Source organism: Protopterus annectens, chromosome 4.part0, assembly GCF_019279795.1.
Source record: "Protopterus annectens isolate FY-2018-M chromosome 4.part0, PAN1.0, whole genome shotgun sequence".
NCBI lineage: Eukaryota > Metazoa > Chordata > Ceratodontiformes > Protopteridae > Protopterus > Protopterus annectens.
The window spans coordinates 863256746-863279580 of record NC_056733.1 but is presented as its reverse complement, the minus strand read 5'-3'; the positions used below and the strand labels follow the sequence as shown (position 1 = coordinate 863279580).

The following is a 22835-nucleotide window of genomic DNA, read 5'->3' as shown; positions in this document are numbered from 1 at the left end:
ATCAGACACTGCATTTTGCGAGGAGTTGTGAGCTGTGGATGCAGTTACTGAAAAGGCATCAATAGAAATTAGATTTTTTTTTTTAGTTATGTTGATTCCAAAATAGGTCTTGAACTGAACATTCCGTAGGAGAGAATCTGATCTCCAGCCATTTTCCTACATTTGTTGATCAGTGTGCTGCAAAGAATTGCTGTATGGAATCCTCAAAAACCTGCCTTCTGGTTGAAACTGAATTAATGACCATTGTTGCAAAGATATCATAGGATCAGGATTTGCTGATGTCATCATTTCCCTTGATCTCCATAAAAGAACTGAAGATGCTATTGCTTGCTCTTTCTTTTACTGTCAGTTTACCTGCAGATGGCCGTGATGTGTAGCATAAGCTCATGCCCCTTGGGATGTCTGCTGCACAGGTGTGACCAGAAGTCTGACCTTTGTGCCTTTTTGCTCTTATTATGAATGTGCTACTTCAGTGTTCCTTCTTCTCAAGCATCTACTGTTATGGCAGGTAGCCTCTGAGCTGCAGCTGGTTGCACAGATAATGACCAGAAGTCTGACCTTTGTGCCTTTTTGCTCTTATTATGAATGTGCTACTTCAGTGATCCTTCTTCTCAAGCATCTACTGTTATGGCAGGTAGCCTCTGAGCTGCAGCTGGTTGCACAGATAATGTTTAAGCACGTCAGCTGTAGTGAGCATGCGTCTTTCCAGAGTCTAAGTTACATTGAGATATTAACAGGCATACTGACATGCTCTGATTTTTTTTTTTGTTTTGTTTTGTTTTTATAGTATACATTTAAAAAAAAAATCAGTTCCATCAGAGGAATGAGTACTTTTTAAAATATTTAACATATTTAAAGCTTGAAATTGAGAGATCCTTTGCTGTGGTAGACAGAATTTGTTTAGTCAGCAAAGGTCTATATTTCTGCTTTTGCATACTAGTTAGCAGAAACAAAGCACACTGTTTTTCCTTATTTCATGTGTATGGACAGTGCTAGAAAGAGCAACCAGGGTTGTCCTGATATGGGGATAATACTAGGGTGTTGGGAGCCCCAGTGCCCTGTACGTTAGCTTATTTAATGTTTTTGTTAATTTGATTGTATTTATGGTACTTGAGCCTGTGGCCTTTTCTCATACTGTACTAAGCAGGTCCTCTGCAACAAATGAAGTTTCACCTTTGACATCCAGCTGTGTTACCCTCAGCTTGTACAGATGAGAATTTGATTTAACATCTCATCTAAAGGATGGCTTCTCAGGACTGTAGTAAACACCTTCATTCTTTTCATTGTCTGTCTTACAACATGAAGCCAAGTAAGTACCTGCTGTGTGACTAGATCATTTCTGCTTAGCAGCAAAGATGAACATTTAGCTAAGTTGCAATAACTCTATACGCCTTGATATTTGTTTACAGCGGAGATGAAGAATACAGTGATAAAACTGATATGTATTTAATGGTGAAGGGCACTTCACATGATTTGCAGTGTTGACACTGTTGGATAGGGTACCTCCCAATGTCATCATGATATGACTTTTGGATGATGTGTAGGCTGTTTTATAACTGTAGTTTTCATTTATAAAAAGATTTCCCAGGTGTTTGTGTGCAGTAGCACTCTGACAACACCGATGTTGGAAAAAGTAATAGCATTAATGTGCCTTGGCATGCAATGCAGTGCTTGATAACATGCATGTACATGAGCATAGAGTGCTCTGCTTGAAACTGTGCATGTATGTGGGCATGTAGTGAAATGCATGATAGTGCACATGGGCATGCTGTGCGTAATAATAATGTATATGAACATGCAGTGAAATGCTTGATAACATGTATGTGGACATGTTATGCTGTGCTTGATAACATATAGTGCATTAGCCCACTAGGCCGCTCTGCTCTAAATGTACTGAATGGAAGGCATTTAAGAGACTGAGCTACTTATGTGGATAATGTGTATGTGGACTTGCTGTGCTTGTTAATGTGTTCGTGGACATGTGCTGTGCTTGTTAATGTGTATGTGGACATGTGCTGTGCTTGATAATGTGTACGTGGACATGTGCTGTGCTTGATAATGTGTATGGGGACATGTGCTGTGCTTGATAATGTGTATGGGGACATGTGCTGTGCTTGATAATGCATATGGGGACATGTGCTGTGCTTGATAATGCATATGTGGACATGCTGTGCTTGTTAATGTGTTCATGGACATGTGCTGTGCTTGATAATGTGTACGTGGACATGTGCTGTTCTTGATAATGTGTATGTGGACATGTGCTGTGCTTGATAATGTGTATGTGGACATGTGCTGTGCTTGATAATGTGCATGTGGACATGTGCTGTGCTTGATAATGTGCATGTGGACATGTGCTGTGTATGATAATGTGTACGTGGACATGTGCTGTGCTTATTAATTTGTCTATATGGGCATGCAGTGCTAACCTGCATGTACTTGGACATGCAGTGTTGTGCTTAATGACATACATGTAGGTGGGCATGCAGTGAAATGAGATTTCATTGTAAAATGAGGCCATTTGTGTTGCTGTGTTGGGCAAGTTGTATGAGCCAGTGTGTCGTTATTCTCTCATTGCTGGGTACTCTTTATGATAGTGTTCATTTGTCTAGTGCATTACAGCAAGTTGCTGTAGTGATGTGCTGACTGTTTCTGCTGTGCATGCTAGTGGGGTGCCCCCAATAGTTAACTAGTTCACCATAACAGGGTGCTTTCATTTGTTTGTTTATTTTTTTTAAACCCTCACCCCCCCACCAACTATTTATCGAGCTTGGTTGTTCTTCACTGTGCAAGAGCTGTCTGCAGCCTATTTGTTGCTACAGGGTGAGGCCAGTTGTGAGGCCATTATCCAGACATCTAACATGGCTTTTATCCTGTATCCACATTTCTTTGTTCTGTGCATGTCACTAGTGTCCAAGGGCTGCAATAGGCTGACAGTATAATTGTCCATGCCTCTGCAAACAACTGAACCTAAACCCTGCCCATGTTACAGATAGCATGCCCTGCCCATGCTTACATATAGCATACCTGTGTGACCTAGTCTGGACCAGTGGTTCAGCTTTAGAGATGTGGCTAGGCAAACTCCCCACCCTGTCCCTCCATTTGGATATGTGAGCTGACACAAGCTACTCGGTCCTACCATCCTTGCCTCATTTCCCCCAGCACCAGAGCCACTAATCAAAATTGGGTTGTCCAGGTGACAGTCAGGGCTCTATTCCTCTGTGCCATTGAGAAGTTATGACAGGGTGAGTTTATTACTGTTGTCTGTTACAGAGGGACAGAGAATATGTAACACTTTCATGTACCTCAGCAGTATATTACCACACAGAAGATTTTGGATTATTGGAGGGGTTACATGTAATTTGTGAAACATTCCATTTGCAGAAGTTACCTATTGACACAGTAAATGGATAAATATCCTGCAATGAAATTACATTTTATGTTTAAAACGTATGTCTCTCTGACATGATCAGCACGTTAAAGTATAGTCAGTATCGATAAGATTGATCAGAAAAGGTTAACATTAGTATTGTTCATCAGTAAAATGTGTCAGAGAAAATTTCCACAGTATGTACACGTTGCACCTAAAAAAAATCCTTTAGATCCATGATCTGTGTTGGCTGAAAAAAGATTTGCAAACTGTAATTTTTTTGTAAGTGGGACAGGCTCTTTTGCACACCTTGTGAACCCCTCTGCTTGTCTCCTGCTTCATGCAGTCTAGAAGTGGCAGATAGTTGATTTTTCCCATGGCAATAATGTCATTTGTTCAAGGTTGCATGACCTCAAAGGTTAAATAGCAGTTGGAGCGCTCATGTCCACACGTGGGATGTGCTGGGGGGGGGGGGCTGCCCAGTGCACAGGCAATGATTCTACATTGCCTGTATTTTAAAATGTATTTGCTGATAAGATGCAGAAAAGGGAGATAACCTAGGTGAGCTATCCGCAGTGAAACCTGTTCCTACTTTTGTTGACTTCAAGCTTATCTGAAGTTATCTTTTGAAATCTTCCTTTTCGCTGTTGAACTTTAGCATGTTGATCACATGATATTTGCCTGTTTGAGTTGTCAGACTTTTTTTTCAACAGATTCCTGTAATGTTCATTGTTGCAGTCATAACTTTGGGGGATTCCTGCCTACAAGAGCCTGACAAAACAGTCCGAGTTCCAAAGCTCTATACCTTCCCTCTCCTGGTTCCGGCTGACTTCCTCCACCCAGACACCCCCATTTATGGTATAAGAGGAGATGTTGACTATTTTCATTTCTTTCTCGCTGCCGTATGAAAAGGTGTATGCTTAGTGTAAATGTTATCATTCCAACATGCCGACCAGCTTTCAGAGCTCTCATAAGTATGCAGTTGAAGAAATGTTTCCTTGTCTGGATGTTGTTGATTGCTGCTGTAACCATTTTAGATGTCTGCCTCTAAGTTTGAGAAAGCAAATCATTTTTTAGGGTGTGGGAAACAGATCTTTTAGAAGGATTTTTTTTCTTACTGTGTGTTGTGTTTTGGCCCGGAACATGATATGGACAATTTCCCAACTTTGCACGGTTCATCAGAAGAACAAACAAATGTTGAGATCAATCTTGTCGCAAGTAATCGGCCGTAAACAAGGCACCTGCCTGCTCCTTTTTCACCCTGTTATGGATCAGGCTGTCCTCTGTCAGCTTGTGTAAGAAAAGAGTGTTCTGTAAAGTGCCTGATAAAATAGTGTAGGAAGACCCTGACAGAAGCCAGTCAGGGTCTGAACATCACCCTGGGCCCAACCACACTGAAACTGGTGAGGCTTATGTGCAGCTTCTAGATTCCATGTCAATCACTGATAAAGCCTCTGGCATGATGATTTCAGAGGTCCCTGCATTGTTGGATAGGGTTACATCCTTGTGGGTTAAATCCATGGTGCATTCTGCCAGTTCAGAAGTCTCTGAGTGCCGTGGCTGTCAGTGCTCAGATTGTGATAAGTGAAGGGAGGAGGTCAACATTCCCCTTCTTTTTACACAAGAAGAAGCTAAAAGAGAATGAGTGAAGGTCTCAGTAATCCATCCATGACCCGAGCCCTCCAAAGCAGCTGCCAAACCTAAACTGAGGACAAAAACATCCAAACCTGAATCAGTAGGTTGGAAGGATTCTCATCCATCGCTACATCACAGGCTCATTTTCCCTGGCTGGCTCACTTAGGATTTTATGGAATTGTATTAATCCAGGCAGCCAAGTGCAGACATGCTATCTGTTTCAGAGCTCCCTCTTAGGAAGAGAAGGAAACAGCCTTCCATTCAGGAGAATTATGATACCACAAATTCATCAGTGAATAAACTGTGTTATCATAGAATCATAGGAAGTTACTAGGCTAGTGGCCCTAGAACCATTACAAACCTCGCCAGGTTCTACCCTTATTTCCACAATCAGCACCTATTGCCCTGTCCAAGAGGGACACAGGTGGAACCCCTGGGGTGAATTTAGTTACCCATCCAATCATCCAGATTGCATTTGAAGAGAGCCAGTGAGGTGCTCTGTTTGACATGAAGTGGGAGTTGGTTTCATAGGTGTGGTAAACTCTGGGAGACAAATCTGTCCCTCCAGCAGTTTCTATTAATATCCATACCAGCTTAAGGTCTTTAGAGCGAGTAACCCATGTACCATTTGACTTGCGGATATGCAGCATTTCCAGTAAAGCAGGGTCAGAGATTACCTTGTATGCAAGGCAGAGATTGCCTTGAATAGTCTGTATGAAACAGAATAAAGTGACAGTGATTTCAGATGATCTGTATAGGACAGATGCAGAAGACCTTTAATTTTCCTTGTGAGGAACCTTTGTGGTCTCTCCAATTGATGTAGGTGCATGGAAAGGTACATACAAAAGGGGCATTGTACTCAATTATTGGCCTGATGAGGGAAGATACAAGGAGGCTATAACTTCTTTTTTTCTGGAGGCAATGCCCTTACTTATGACATGAACAATGTAGAATGTCCTTCTTACCACTATGGAGATGTGGTGATCAAAGGTTAGGTTGCTGTCAAGCTGTGTGCCCAGGTCTCTCACCACTGAGCACAAACTTAGGGTGTTGCTACTGATGTGGTAGTTAGCAGGAACATCGCTCTTACAGAAAAGGATAACACTTTTTTTTTGCATTGGCATCTATATCACTTCATCGAATAAGTAAATATCGAACGCTGACATCGTCGAAGATTCACGTACTTGAAGAAGTTATTGTGGGGGGCTGTGCCCCCCACTAAATATATATTCCTACTCCAAGATCGCACTACAGTGAGGAAAGGGCAAAAATCCTGATCTTCACTGTACTGCAAAAAAAAATTCACAAACTTCAAGTACGTGAATATTCGACGATGTAAGCGTTCGATATTCATGTACTTGATGAAGTGATAGGGAACCTTTGCATTGAGTTTAAGACCATGACTTTGGCACCAAACATTTGTTTGTGTAAGACACTATTGTAGGATGTTGACATCATTTGGAGATTCTATGACCACTCCCAGTTTGCAGTCATCAGCAAACTTTGTCAGCCAAAGACTTTAGTTTTTGCTTGCACTTTGGAGAAATAGATTCCAAACAGTAGAGGTCCCAAGACTGATCCCTGTGGAACACCACTGGTTACAAGTCTGCTGTTGGAGGTGGATTCCCCTATTTTGACTATATGCGCTCTATCAGTGAGCCAGTTAGCTACCCATCAAATGATATAAGGGTTGATACCAAGCTAGGTCAGTTTGTCAGTGATGCTGCAGTGGGGGATGTTGTCAAAAGCCTTGGATAAGTCTAAGTGGGCTGTATGCACAGATTTCCTCTCATCCAGGGCCTTGGTGACTGTCTCAAAGAAGTCAGTTAGGTTTAACACGCATGATCTCCCTTTGACAAATCCAAACTGAGTAGGGTCAGGTGTTTGGAGATTACTTATGTCTTTGTTGGTAAGATCCATGATGATTCACTCCATGACCTTGCAGATAAGGCTAGTCAGGCTAATAGGTCTATAGTTCCCAGGGACAGTGGAAGCACCACCTTTGTGCAAAGAAATAACGGTGGCCATTTTCTATTTAGCTGGGATGAAGCCGATGCTTAGACTACGATTGAAATGCGTACCCAATGGTGTTGCTAATTCTTGTTGGCGCCCCTGTAGGACGCAGGCTGGGATGTTGTCCGGTCTCATAGGTGCTGTATTTCTGGCCTTAGAGAGGGTGTTTATGACCTGCTCTTTAGAGATACAAGGTAGGGGACAAGTGGTAAGGATGTCATGGGGTACATGTGGCAGGGACAGGGGAGTTAAGTTTTCTCAAAATCTGTTGGCCAACAGGTTAGCTATGTCCACAGGCTTTAGTATATGTGGTATCATTAACTATCAGTTCAGCACTAATCTGGGCCTTTCCTTTTAGGTTATGGATGTAACTAAAGAACGCTTTAGTTGAGAAAGCTAATTTGGATTTGTAGTTTGCTTTGGAGGGACTTCACACAAAGTCTTATTTGCTTGTTTAAGCTGAGATGGGAATGTTTCCAGTTTAGGGTTTGCTCCCGCTTACTCTTAGGCAGCATTTTCTTCCTCTTATTGTAAAGCCTGTTAATGGTGTTATGTTGGCTCTTTGTCTTCCTTCTCTGATTTTGAATCGGACATTTTGAGGAGTTCTTGTCCTCTGCTCTCATCAGAGGATGTCACGTTTGGAGATGCTCTTCATAGGATGAAGGAAGCCTTCAAATAGGAGACTAAAGAGTTCTACCATGCCAAGATAAGGTATTGGGTTTGTATGGGCCTGCTTGAACCAAAAACTCTAGCCATCCCTTCAGTCTTAGAAGTACTGTAAGATGTATTTATCAAAGCACCATTGGATCCTGATTTCCTACCTCCTGTTTCAAGGAAGCCTGATGAGATGCACAGATGTCAAGACTCCTTCAAAAATGTTTATTTAAAAAAAAAAAACCATCTAGCTGATGAAGCTGCGGTGTCCCCAGATTTCATTACTTAGGTTCCTTCTCAAAATCCTCTTCCCAATGAGGAGAGCAGGATCCTTAAACTCTTTTGAAAGAAAACCTACAGCTCTGTAACCCTGACTGCCTGACCGTTTAGAGTCTTCATCATTCAGCTTAGGTCTGGGGCAGAGGGGATTAAAGATAAGGAGTTTGTATGGAAGATGCTTGAAGTTTCCAGTCTCTGTTCTCATGTTGCCAGGCTGTCTATGAAATGTGGCTATGATGGATTGGATGGGTCATGCAGGACTTCAGCTACTTGGTCTGTTATGAGCCCCGCTTGGCTGAGGACTTAACCCCTTTCAGAGTAGTCATATTAAAGTGGAGCTCCTTAATGCTTCCCTGGACAAGGAACTTTCTCTTTGGACAGCTGATAGAGAAAAGGAAAACTGTCCAGTCTGTTTAACAATTATTTCAATCCTAAATTTCCAAAGTACAGCAAAAAGTATCCTAAGAACAGCTGGACTGTTTGCCCTGAGCAATGGAGGGGCAAACCTCCAAAGAGTAAGAGAGTCTGCTACAGAAAGAAATGTAATCTGAGCAGCAGTAAAAGTCTGGTGACCTTCAGAGCCATGGCACCCAGAGGAAGCAGCTGTGCTTCATTCAAGATTATCCCTCCCCAGAATCCCATCCCAACTCTCACCTTCTGCCCCTTCTAGCCTATAAGGATTGAGGATCATCATAGTCTCTTTGCAGAAGAATAGGAGCAGATCACCCCAAAACAATGTGTCTCCAAGATTACAAGTCCAGGTGTGCAGACTGCAGTTTCTAGGCAGATTCAAATTCTCAGAAGTTCCTCCTGTTCCCCAGGAAAAGATAGGCTTGGTCCATTGTACTGGAACATCTCACTCAGTTCATTATAGAGAGATGATCAGCAAGAGAAGAAAGTACAGTTTTACTGGACTCTTTCTCGTCTTACAAAAGCAAAGCTTCAACAAATTTCTAAAAATTTCCAAGCTTGACAAAGCTGACATCTGAGAGTCTTCGACCCAGGGTGAGTCTTTCTGCTTACCCTGTGGCTAAAGGATGCCTTTCTCCATATTCCCATTGCAAGGGGATACAGAAAGTTCTGATATTTGAAGCATGGGGTGTCCATTACCATTTATTTACTTGCATTTACCCATCTGTTTGTCTGGCTCCTCAGATTGTTTATGACGGGACCAAGCGCTTCAATGTCTACCTACCTGGATAACTGCTTTACTGAAACAACTTCATAGAAGAGATTCAAATGGCTCTACAGTTTAACATTTTAGAAGACCATTACAGCAAGGGAGTTCCTAAGAATTGTAGTGTATTTGGTGTTATGTATCCGTGGTGGTGCCACTGACAAGACTGCACATGAGGAAACTGCAGTGGTACCTGGAGAACAGATGGTGCTAGTATATCCAGCTGCTGCAGTATCCCATTCCCTTATTGCCCCACATATATAAAGAGCTCTTATGGTGGATAAAACAAATGCAGCCCAGTCTAGGTCTGCCCTTCAAACTGACCCTAATGACCCCATTGTCACCCTGGACTTCCGAGATGCACTGTGAGGGGTGAATATGGGAGGGCTGAGGATCAAGGACATCTTGGACAAAGACTTAAAAAAAAATCACATCAGTGTGAAAGATCTAGCTCTCAAGACCCTGAAACCTGTTTTGAAACAGGGAAGTCTGCACATCCTTGCAGACATCGACACGGTCATGTTGTACATCAGCGAGCAGGGAGGAATTCTTTCCTACTTGCTGTACAGGCAAGCATTGTAAGTTTGGGATCTAGCCCAGATTTATCTGTGTCCCTCAGGCCATCTTACTTCCTCCCACAAAGAATGTTTTAGCAGGGAGGCCTCTGAGTAGGACTTGTACAGCTCACACGAGTGGATGTTCAGCAGGGATGTCTTCCTGGACTTAATCCACAGTCAGGTGTGTCAGAAGTAGATCATTTTGCTTCTTCAGTCACCAGACACCTCAGGAAGTTTTGGTCCAGAACCTCAGTGCTGCAAGTCTGGATCATAGGTTCATACTAGGCTATCTGCCCTAGGGCATTTATAAGCCTAGCCAGTGTGTGTTTGGCTTTTGCCACCCATTTTAAATTAATTTTGCTATGCCCTTTTTCGAGGTTAGTATACTGTGCCTCTGTCTAACAGTGACACAGAAGTGATACCTGGAGTAAACCTACGATCTCCCATCCACTCATCAAGATTCCTCTTGAAGAGAGTCAGTGAGGGACTCTGCCTAACCTGGACTGGGATTTTATTCCAGAGTGAAGGGTTATGAATCTGTCCCTCCAGCATGTCCTATTTATTTCATTGCTGAGGTTCAAGTCTCTCGAGCGCGTAGCTCGATGGGATTTGGATTTTCCGAGGTGCAGCATGTCCATTAATTCCGGGTTGGACATGGCTTTATACGTCAGGCACAGATCGCCTTGGAGCAGGCGGTATGCCACTGAGAAGAGCTGGAGTTTCTTTAACCGGGCAGCATATGGCATCTGTTTGAGCCCTTTGATCCTCTTGGTGAGGTACTTTTGGGGTCTTTCCAGTTGCTGCAGGTGTCTGTTAAGGTACACCCCAAAAGGGGCATTGTACTCAATTATGGGCCTGATGAGGGATGAGTAAAGAAGCACGATGACCTCCCCTGATCTAGATGTGAATCCCTTCATGATTAGGTGGGCTATATAAAATGTTTTTCTAACCACTTTGGCCACGTGGTTGTCAAATGAGAGATTGCTATCAACTTGGGTCCCCAGGTCCCTAATTACTTCTTCTGTACTTAATGGATTACCACCTATGTGGTAATTTGTGGGCACTTTGTTTTTGCCAAAGGGGATGACTATACACTTTTTGGCGTTTAGCTTGAGGCCATGGCTCTGGCACCAGTTGTCTGTTTCTATGAGGCCCTTTTGGAGGATGCTTGTGTCGGCTGGAGAGTCGATTATGGTGCCCAGTTTGCAGTCATCTGCGAACCTGGTCAGCCACAGTCCTTCCGTGTTGGCCTGTACCTCCGAGAAACATATACCGAACAAGAGAGGTCCCAGGACTGAGCCTTGTGGGACGCCACTTGTAACTGGTTTGTAGTCTGACATGGCTCCAGCAATTCTAACCATGTGGGTTCTGTCCTTGAGCCAGTTGCAACCCATCTAGTGACATAGGGGTTTATATTTATGCTGGTGAGCTTATCTGTAATGCCCGAGTGGGGTATTGTATCGAAGGCTTTTGCGAGGTCCAGGTAGGCTGTGTGAACCACCTTCCCTCGTCAATGGCCTTGGTGACTGTTTCAAAGAAATCAACCAGGTTTAAGAGGCAGGATCTGCCCTTAACAAAGCCAAACTGGGTAGGATCCAGTGTCTGTAGGTCCCCAATATCTTTATTTATGAGGTCCATGATGATCCTTTCCATAGCTTTGCAGACCAAGCTAGTCAGGCTTATGGGGCGATAGTTTCCAGGATCCATTGAGGCACCACCTTTGTGGAGAGGGACCACTGTTGCTGTACGCCACTCTTTGGGTACATATTCTGTAGTAAGGCTGAGATTGAACAGTAGTTTTATGTTTGGGTTTAGCTCTTCTTGGAGTTCATGTAGGATGCAGCCCGGGACACTGTCTGGTCCCATTGATGCTGTGTTTTTAGTGATTTGTTACCTTAATGCAGAATTAGCCTTAATGCTCTCGGGTTGAGGTGCAGTACCCACGCCGTCAGCCTTAATGCTCTCAGGCTGAAGTGCAGTACCCACGCCTTTAGCTTTAAAGTTCTTGGTTTGAAGTGCAGTAGGAAACCTTTGTTCTGAGTTGAAAAGTGCACAAGCTGAGGCAAAAGTATCAGTTCTGAACTTGTCAATTTCAGCAAAAGATAAACAATGCTGCCTGGGCCAAAGGAGAGCTATTAATGGTATTTTTGGTTTCTGCTCCTTCATCTTCTGCATTTCAGAGGGTAAGGGTATAGGAGGGACTGCACTGAGAAGTAACCTGGCTCATGTTATGAAGAAGGAATCTCTATGATTAGACAAAATATTTACATTATTGTAATTAAATATTACAGTTAAAATGATATTAACAAAGGACAATAGTGCATACATTAACTTTCAAAGAATAGTGAGGTAAACCTTAGAAAAATTGTCAAATCACTAGAACAAGAAAAAATGCACGTTATTTGTAGCTGGTAGTAAGGCGTAGATGACTGAGAAATTAATTTAAGAAATACTGTGGAGAGGAGGACAGGAAAAGTTGAGATACTGTATAATTAAGTAAATAATGAAAGGGGTAAAGAATTGTGATTTAGGTGAGGAAGTTAAAAGAGGTGTTTGCATGAGGTAGTGGATAGGTGGGAGGAAAAAATGTGGAGAGGAAGTGTTATGATTGTAGAGTAAGAGAGGTAGATAGGTAAGAGGTACAGAGGAGGAAATAAAGATAGGAAAGAGAAGTAGAGGTAAGGTATGTTTTCAGGTTGCATACGAGTTTGTAATTTGTTTGATTTCTTAGTTGGGGTGGGAGAGAGTTCTATAGTTTTGTAATGTACACTGCATATAAAGTTGGGAAGAGGAGTGACAGGGTGTTTCAGTTCCAGTGATGTTTGTTCTCTTCTAGGAGTGTATGGAATAATTTAGGTTTTTGAGTGGCCATGTGTTGGGACTGTTTAAAATAGTAAATAAGAGTTTTAAGTTCTGCATAAGTCAGGACATTGTAGCCATTGTAATTGGCAGATGGGTATGCAATAATGCGTTTTGTGATAAAGATCAGTAGAAAATTTAGCAAGTAAGTAGTTGAGCGAGTTTATTCATGAAAGCTTTTTTTAAGATTGGTTAAGAATAGGGGCCACATGTAGTAGGCTAAGAAGGTGAATAGATTGTTTTTCTATGTAGCATGCTGAGATTCTGGTTGGTTTTGGCAACAGCACAGTTGATGTAATGTTTAAAAGTTAATTATTTCTTAATAATAGCACCTAAGAGCTTGATATGACCTATCTCTTCAAGAACAGTGGTGATGGAGATGCTGGTTATGGGTTTTTGATTTGTGGGTGAGTTCTTGTTGGTGCGAATATCGTGAGTTTTTTTGTTAGCATTTATTATTAGTTTTGCAGTTTTTAACCAGTCTTCTTACTCTCTTTTCCGGTTAGGTCGCCAAAAACCACATCGGCAGTGGAGTTTATACAATAGAATGATTTCAAAGTGTGCAAGGATAATGTTTGATTTTCCACAAGAACAGCGACACCCTGCGTACTAATCCTATGTTCTTTACTGTAGTGGTGACAGAATTATCCCTGCCCCAGTCCTACTCACTCCCTGTTATTTTCACAGCCGCAGAAAACAAGAGGAAAAGGAGTTTACGAACCCTGAAAGTGCATAGACAACTGAAGTTGTACTTGGAAAGAAAACAGATTAAGGAATCATACCAGTTTTTCATTTCCTTTGACAGGAGCTGGGAGACCCTGTAAACAAGCAGACGATATCTAGTTGGTCACTGCATTTGCTTCTGTTACTGTTTCCATGGGACAGCTATCCTTGGATGTATTAGACCCATTTCACTAGGACTACTGCAGAGACCATTGCTTTTCTCAGATGAGTCGCTAACATGCAGTCCATCTCAGGAGCAGCTACCTGGGTCATTGGTCCATGCCTCCTTGAAATACTACAATCTAGATATTGCTTCTGGGGTCAAGAGAGGTTTTGCCTCAGCCATACTGCAGAGTCTGCTCTCTAGAAGTTTCCTTCAGGACCAGCCATCCCCAGGTCTTTAAGCTCTGGGAGTCTCCACAAAACTTATGGCTGCAATAATGAATATTTAAATGAATATAGTTCGGTTGCATTAGGAACTTAGCATAATTGCAGGTGTTCAAATATAGCACTGTTGCAGTTCTAATTCCCACCTACCATCCTCTTTACATCTTTCCTGTGCATCCTGTAATTTCACTGGTTACTCTGTTTTAACTTTTCCCCACCTACCCTATCTGTTCTCTTACCAGGCAGCTGCTTTCCCCAGGAGTCACTTAACACCAAGAGAGGAAGCCTGGGGCCTTGAGGTTGGTACCTGTATTCTTGGGAATTTGTCCTTCAAGTCACCTTGTGCTTTGCCACATCTGCTTATCTGTTTGTCTAGCCAGGGTAAGAGAACTGAATATGACTCCAATCAAGTGCCCTTTCGACATTCTCTGGGTGGATAGGAGTTAGCCAGGTCCAGGTAAGGAAGGAAGTAGAACAGTGGAATTCGGGCTGTCTGTTAGGTTTCTCCAGGCTGGAATCCTCAAATGTTATTACTGTAACAGTGAATGTACTCAAATATCTACAGTTATGCTAAGTTTATTTATTTATTCCTTTTGTTGACCAGGGTAGTCTTACTGTGTCATTTAGCTCCTTTTCAGCATAGTGATTAGACAAAATATTTACATTATTGTAATTAAATATTACAGTTAAAATGATATTAACAAAGGACAATAGTGCGTACATTAACTTTCAAAGAATAGTGAGGTAAACCTTAGAAAGATTGTCGAATCACTAGAACAAAAAAAAAATGCACGTTATTTGTAGCTGGTAGTAAGGCGTAGATGACTGAGAAATTAATTTAAGAAATACTGTGGAGAGGAGGACAAGAAAAGTTGAGATACTGTATGTAATTAAGTAAATAATGAAAGGGGGTAAAGAATTGTGATTTAGGTGAGGAAGTCAAAAGAGGTATTTGCATGAGGTAGTGGATAGGTGGGAGGAAAAAATGTGGAGAGGAAGTGTTATGATTGTAGAGTAAGAGAGGTAGGTAGGTAAGAGGTACAGAGGAGGAAATAAAGATAGGAAAGAGAAGTAGAGCTAAGGTATGTTTTCAGGTTGCATACGAGTTTGTAATTTGTTTGATTTCTTAGTTGGGGTGGGACAGAGTTCTATAGTTTTGTAATGTACACTGCATATAAAGTTGGGAAGAGGAGTGACAGGGTGTTTTAGTTCCAGAGATATTTGTTCTCTTCTAGGAGTGTATGGAATAATTAGGTTTTTGATTGGCCATGTGTTGGGACTGTTTAAAATAGTAAATAGAGTTTTAAGTTCTGCATAAGTCAGGACATTGCAGCCATTGTAAGTGGCAGATGGGTATGCAATAATGCATTTTGTGATAAAGATCAGTAGAAAATTTAGCAAGTAAGTAGTTGAGCGAATTTATTCATGAAAGCTTTTTTTAAGATTGGTTAAGAATAGGGGCCACATGTAGTAGGCTAAGAAGGTGAATAGATTGTTTTTTTATGTAGCATGCTGAGATTCTGGTTGGTTTTGGCAACAGCACAGTTGATGTAATGTTTAAAAGTTAATTATTTCTTAATAATAGCACCTAAGAGCTTGATATGACCTATCTCTTCAAGAGCAGTGGTGATGGAGATGCTGGTTATGGGTTTTTGATTTGTGGGTGAGTTCTTGTTGGTGAGAATATCATGAGTTTTTTAGTTAGCATTTATTATTAGTTTTGCAGTTTTTAACCAGTCTTCTAGTTGACAGAAAGCTGTTTGAGTGATGATTTGAAGCTCCTAACTTTTCTTATTGTCTTATGGAGCGTGATGTTAAACTTTGATAAAGTAAATAGTATTGCAAGGTTTTATTAGCTTTGTCTAGCAAAGCATGGTTTGCTCCAGATGAGTGGCAGGCCACACTACTCTTGTCACCAATTTAGTATAGTGGAATGCTTTTCATACCAGTGGTGGTAAGTAGCATGCATGCCAGCTTTAGTAACTCATTTAATGATACTGTTCACTTCTAGTCTAGTGAGCTGATGAATATATATTCAGTTCAATAGTATTCTCAACTTTTGAGGCCCTGTTCATCTCACTGTTGTCCACCACACAGGTGTACTCTGTACCGATGCAGTGCTGTATTGTTGGATACAATATGATTTATTGCCAGCTATGCAAGGAGAAGTAGGGCAGTGAATGTGTAACGTATGCCAGCACAGCTAAGAATATATCATTTGTATATCAAACTGATTTGTACAGATGCTTGTATTGAGTAGTGTATTGGTAAAGCTGCTTGTGTTAAAAATGTACCAGCAGTGTGCCCTGCTGGACAGAAAAAGAAATATACATGTATTATTGTAACTGTTTAAATGTATATGTTTTAGCAGTGGTTACTGGAAGAGAAGAGGTTAATCTCAAATTTTGAAAATAGTTTGAAATTAAATTACCTGGCTTAGGCCACAAAGATTGTATCTTACAGTTTTCAGTGCAGCCAGAGACAAAAGGTCTGTACTAGGAAGCTTCATGCATTGTCATTTGGGTAAACTAATTGCTACACTGGAAGGGTAGAGGCTTAAAATTGTTTTATGACTTCCAGGAGTTGTAGCAGATCAAAGATTGTATCTTACAGTTCTCAGTGCAGCCAGAGACAAAAAGTCTGTACTAGGAAGCTTCATGCATTGTCATTTGGGTAAACTAATTGCTACTCTGGAAGGGTAGAGGCTTAAAATTGTTTTATGACTTCCAGGAGTTGTAGCAGATCTTAGCAAGGCTATCTGTGTGTGTATTATTGACATACATATGCTAAATCCTGACAGCTTCTATCCAAGGGGGAAGCATGAGAACTAGAAGTCACATGACCAGATATATGTGATGTCATTCTGGAATCCATCACTAAAATTAATGTTTAATGTTAGGTGAGACTGAAGTCTCAGAACATTCTGTTTTTGTAATCTGACAAAGCAGGATCTCTCACCTACTTCCTCTTGCCTTGCTCTAGTAAGTAACCAAGGAGTAATAATTCTTTAGATCAGTCAGGATAATATAGAGAGATTAGTTAAGTCCTGTTTTTCTGTACCTGTGTGAATCTGCTCATTTATGTTGTTAGGTTCATAGGTAAGTACTAGGCTATCTGCCCAAGGGCATCTATAAGCCTAGCCAGAATGTGTTGGCTTTCACCGCCCCCCTTAGATTAGTTCCCTGTGCCTTGGTCCAGCAGAGCCATTAGTTCCCTGTGCCTCTGTCCAGCAGAACCACTGCAGTGATCCCTGAGGTAAATTTTCTGTTTCCCATCCACTTGTCAAGGTTTCTCTTGAAGAGTGTTAGTGAGGGGCTCTGTCTAATGTAGATTGGAATCCTGTTCCAAAGCATGGGGAGTCTCTGGGGCAGGAATCTATCCCTCCAGCACATCCTATTTATCGTTGTGGTGAGGTTTAGATCCCTAGAGCGTGTGGCTCTTGGGGAATTTGTTTTTTTTTTTTAGGTGGAGCATGTCCATCAATTCTGGGTTGGACATGGCCATGTATGTCAAGCAGAGATCACCTCTGAGTAAGCGGTATGCAACCAAGTACAGCTGGCGTTTCTTCAGTTGGGCTGCATAGGGCATCTGTTTGAGGCCAGTAATCCTCTTGGTGAGTTACTTCTGTGGTCTTTCCAGCTGTTGCATGTGTCTTGTAAGGTACATCCCAAATGGGGCATTGTACTCTATGATGGGTCTGATGAGTGATGAGTAGAGGGGTACAGTAACCTCTTTTGTTCTAGATGCGAACCCTTTTGTGATTAGGTGGGCCACATAGAAGGATTTTCTAACCACCTTGGCAATATGATTATCAAAGGAGAGATTACTATCTACTTGGGTCCCCAGATCCCTTATTACATTTTCTGTATTTAGGGGACTACCATGTATGTGGTAGTTCATGGGTACTTTGTTTTTTCCAAAGGGGATGACTATGCACTTTTTGGCATTTAGCTTGAGGCCATGATTTTGACACCAGGTATCCGTCTCAGTGAGACCCTTCTGGAGGATGTCTGTATCAGCTGGAGAGTCAATTATGCCCCCAGTTTGCAGTCGTCTGTGAACTTGGTCAACCATAGTCCTCCTGTGCTTCCCTGTACCTCTGAGAAGTATATACCGAACAGGAGGGGTCCCAGGACTGACCCCTGGGGGACGCCACTTGTAACTGGTTTGGAGTCGGACCTAGAGCCTGAAACTCTCACCATGTGGGTTCTGTCCGTGAGAGAATTGGCAACCCATCTCGTGACGTAGAGGTTTATGTTCAGGCTGGTGAGCTTGTCTATAATACCAGAATGGGGAATGGTGTTGAAAGCCTTTGCGTGGCCTAGGTAAGCTGTGTGGACCTCCTTTCCCTTGTCTAAAGCCTTGGTAACTGTCTCAAAGAAGTCCACCAGGTTTAGGAGGCATGATCTACCCTTAACAAAGCCAAACTGGGTAGGGTCCAATGTTTGAAGGTTTCCAATGTCTGTTAATGAGTTCCATGTTGATGCGCTCCATAGCTTTGCAGACCAGGCTAGTCAGACTTATAGGGCGATAGTTCCCAGGGTCCGTTGTGGCTCCACCTTTGTGGAGCGGGATAACATTTGCTGTGCGCCACTCTATGGGTACATAGCCTGTGGAGAGGCTGAGTTTGAACAGTGTGTTTAGGTGAGGGGTTATTTCATTTTGGAGCTCGTGTAAGACACAGCCTGGGACACTGTCTGGTCTCATTGAAGCTGTACGTTTGGCTTTGGATAGGGCTGTTTTAACCTGTGTGTCAGTGATTGCCGGGGCACTACATTCTTCTGGTATCATTATGGGCCATTTAGGGGGTGAGAGGGGGGTGAAGTTTGCACTAAACCTGTCTGCCAGAATGTTGGCAATATCCGTTGGTTTAGTGTATTTTGTGCCATTCTGCACTACCTCAGAGCAGATCTGAGAGTGTCCACTTAGGTTCTTGACATAGCTAAAGAACGCTTTGTGGTTTTCTTTGGAGTCCTTGGCAATATTTCTGTCGAAGCTAGCCTTTAATGATTTTATGAGGGATCGTAGTTTCTTGCTGATACTGATCAGAGATGTCTTTCCTTCTTGGGATTTTACTCTTTTCTGCAGTAGTTTCCTCCTTCTATTGTATAGCTTGTTTATGGCAGGGGTCCACCAGACTGGTTTCCTTTTCTTGGAGAAGTGAGTCTTGATTTTGCTTGGAATAGCACGATCCATGCATTCTTGCAGTTGCTCATAGAGTGCCTTTGTAAGGGATTCAGCAGCTTGGACAGTGTTGTCCTTTAGCATGGGGGCTGTGAACCTTTCCACCTCAGTCTTAAGTAACGTGAAATTTGCTTTTGAAAAGTTTTTCACGGTGGTTTCCTTGATTGGGGGGGGGGGGGGGATGTGGATATCCAGAGTGATTAGTCTATGGTCTGATCTAACCAGCGAGAGTTTGATCTCGGGTGTAGAACACCGGTCGCCCATGTTGGTGATGGCCAGGTCCAGTATGTTGTCACCTCTGGTGGGGGTGTTGACCAGTTGATCCAGGGCGTTCAAGTTTATAAATTTTAGGAAGCTTTGGGCAAGGGAGTTAGTACTTGAGTAGTTCTCCCAGGTAATGTTTGGGTAATTGAAATCACCCAATATTAGGGCGTTTGGTAGGACCTTCATATTTTCCATTGTCTCCAGAAAAGCGGAATGGGGGTCCTGGGTCATGGTGGGTGATCTGTAGCAAGCTACAATTTGAATTGCAGTGTTGCCTGTTAGTTGCACATGGATGATTTCTGAGGCATTGTGCTGTGCTACTTACCTGGAGGTGAGGGTTTCCTTGATGAATATGGATACACCCCCACCTTTTGTGTTTTGGTCTGGATTCTGTGGCCGAAAAGTATGGTATGTGTTATAGCCTGGTAGTGCTGGCATGCTCTCTGGAGCCTTAAACCAGGTTTCTGTTACTGCACAGATATCGATATTCTCCATAGTGAGGGAAGGTTATTTTAATATTTTCTGTGCTTGAAACTCTGGTGCTTATTGTAAATAGATATTTAGTATTTTCATGTTCTTTTATTATTTATTATTAAATATATTTACATTTTTCATTGTGGCTGGTCCTTTTAGAGAATATTTTAACCTTTGAGAGTACTTGTATCTATTGGTAGCACTGTGGCCACTCCTAAAATCCTGGCTGTTTGATCAACATTACTATTTGTTTTAATATTAATTTGACCCAGTGTAATTGGGTTCCCTTGTACTGGCCTTAGAGTAGCTGGCTTTGGGGTGTCGGGTAGCACTAGTCTGGGCAGAAGGGGGCATAGCTAGTAAATCTGTGTCAGCCTTTCTTAGGTGTGTGTGTGTGTGTGTGTGTGTGTGTGTGTGTGTGTGTGTGTGTGTGTGTGTGTGTGTGTGTCTGTGTCTGTGTCTGTGTCTGTGTAAATCAAATCTCAAGGTGTATGTGCGTCAGCTACTTGGAGTAGGGGCATGAAGCACTAGTTTCACAGAGGGTGCTGGAGGACTTGGCTTAGACACTTGGCTTGAGGACTCAACCCTACAGCTGTGTCAGTGGAGAGTCTTATTGGGAATCTGGATAGAGGGGGAAACCCAGACCTAGATTGAGTGTGTGTTCCCTGTGTGCTCTTAAGGGAATTTATGCTTGATGCAGAGAGCTGTATCTGGAAATAGTGGGTGTATCTATTTTTGTTCCAGGTGAAAGTCCCTCTCCAGTGCCAGTGGTGAGGATTCAGGCTCTTTTATTACTGGCTCAGACAGGGGGATGTCACATCTCCATAGTAGAGTTGGTGCCTTGGTATTCACCTCTCTTTTCTTTTGCATTACTGTGGACGTCTTTTGTCTTGAGTGATTACATTTCTTTACTGAAACCACTGTCCTTGCAGGCCATGGCATTTTACTGTCAGAGCATCTTTGGGTCTTCCATGCACTGAGTTTGTAATTGGCGCTTTTCCAGTACAGTTCATCAATGTGTAGATCACCTTTTGTGTGCACTGCATTGGGGCGCCAGACCCTTTTTCATTAGAGTAGCAGGGTGTTGTTCACTTTTCCAGTTCACCACATTAGGGTTTTCATTACATTTCCAGTTCACTGCTGTAGGAGGGTGATTGCCTTCCCACTGCACTATATTAGGGTACTGGAGTACTAATAACTCCTTTCTGGTACTGTTTTTTTTTGTACACGAGTCACCTTTACAAGTTTGGTAATTTTTCCGCTTAACTGTAGTGGGATGCTGATGACGCTAGACCACTTTTTTCATTGCATTGCAATAGGATGCCACTTACCTTAGCAGCGCAGTCTTTCAGTTGGCTGCCCACCTTTACAGTCCAGTGCAGTGGATTGTTATGCAGTTACTTTTTGTATGCTGCATTGGGGTGCCACTTCACATTCTGATGTTGTGCCACTAAGGCCAGTTCATCCACTTCAAAATGGCCTGGGCAGAATCAATAGACTTATCTGTTAATGTATAGCACTAATGATGTGAAATCCTGGTTCCTGTAGTAGTGTACTGGGATAAAAAAGTATCTGTCATGTCTAATATATTTACTCAGTTCTACCTACAGTGATTTTCAGAAGCACGGTAGCAAATTGTTTGAGCCTGTTGGTTATAGTAAATTGCTGGATGTATTGCATACCTTTACCCTGTTTACAAATGACATATGTTTCTCTCTTGAATTTGCCAGGTAACGCATAAAGCCACAGGAGAGGTGATGGTCATGAAAGAATTAATTTGTTGTGATGAAGATACACAGAAGACATTTCTAAAAGAGGTAGGTGAACAGCACATTTAGATATCTCTCAGTCAGAGACCATCACAGAACATTTAAAATGCCTTGCCAGTGACAAAATGATATGCATCGTTCATATGGGTTAATGTTGTTCAGCGCTTTTTCTGGGGTACCTGTACCATGGGGTTTGTGGTAAGAATTCTGCCTAAGCACCCAATTAACTGTATTTGTGGATAAGCACTAGCAACCAGAGTTTACAGATTAGTTTCAACCCACGGCATTAATGATCTTTGTTTTAGGGTTTTTTGCCTGCAACAGTAGTGGTCTAGATTTTGGCGAAGCTTTCTGCTTTCACTACCTTTTTCTTGAGTTTATGGTAAGATATATTCATTGGCATTATTGGTAGCATAGATATGAGGTTAGATTTCCACCTGTACAATGGTGGCTTGTGTTTTAAGGTAAGTTTTCCACTTATACCATGGTGGCCTGAGTTATAGGGTTTAATCCACCTGTACCATAATGGCCTGGATTTTAAGTTAAGATTTCCACCTGCATCAGTGGGATTTTGGGTTTCATGTAAAGTTTCTGCCTAAAACACTGGTAGTTTGGGTTTATGGTAAGGTTCCTTACTGCAACACAGATGGTTTGAATTTAAGATAGCATTTCTATCTATAACACTGGTGGCCAAGGTTCAGGTAAGCTTCCCACTTGGCGTCTGGTAAGTTTTCCAAGTGTGACACCTGCATTCTTAGTATGAGGTATTGGGCTTGGATTAAGATTCCACGTGGAGCACTGGTGTCATGGTTTGGAGTAAGATGTCTACCTACAGTGCCAGAGGCCAGGTGTTTGGGTAACCTGGGTTGTCAAAGTGAAGGCCTGGGAGAAAGCATCATATATCTCCTGGGGGATAGTGGTCCTTTGGGGGGAGGAGTTGAGTTTGATAATACTGTTGGTCTTTCTTCCAACTAAGACTACTGACAGCATGTTTTCATGTCCAGTGTTTTTTTTAAAGCATAGGGTCTTCATTATGTACCCTGAAGGTGGCTTTGTACCCAAGTGCTGCAGGACTTCTTATCTAGTCTGTGTTGTGGTCATAACTATTATGAAGGGCCACAGTGCTGTACTCCGTAGAAGTGGAACTTGTGCTCCGGGGGGACATAGAAGGCTTCCCATTATTGTGTGCAAAAATACTGACGTTAATCAACAGTGAAGAGGTAAGTGTTGCAGACATCAGAAACGGGAGATCTAAAACAGAAAAAGGTCTGTAAGAGCAGTTAAGAACTTGTCCCAAATACAGCAATAACTTAAACTGTATCACTAAACATAGAAAAGCTTTAGACAGTGTTGTGTATATCTATAGCTCATAACTTTAGTAAACTTAATCTGTTTCATAGTCTAATAGCCGAAGATCATTTGTTTTGTAACTACTACCATAGGGTAGTGAATATAATCTAAACAGTCCTGCCATCACTGCTGGGTGTCTGAAT

General features: G+C 42.2%; 1 protein-coding gene across 1 annotated transcript in view; it reads left to right on the top strand.

Moving 5' to 3' along the window:
- The window catches only part of LIMK2 (LIM domain kinase 2), a 1082830-nt gene that overhangs the window by 827053 nt on the left and 232942 nt on the right, over nucleotides 1–22835 (top strand). The window contains exon 9 of the mRNA XM_044068821.1: nucleotides 21304–21390. Coding sequence (XP_043924756.1) covers nucleotides 21304–21390 — 87 coding nt within the window. The remainder of the gene's footprint in view (nucleotides 1–21303; nucleotides 21391–22835) is intronic.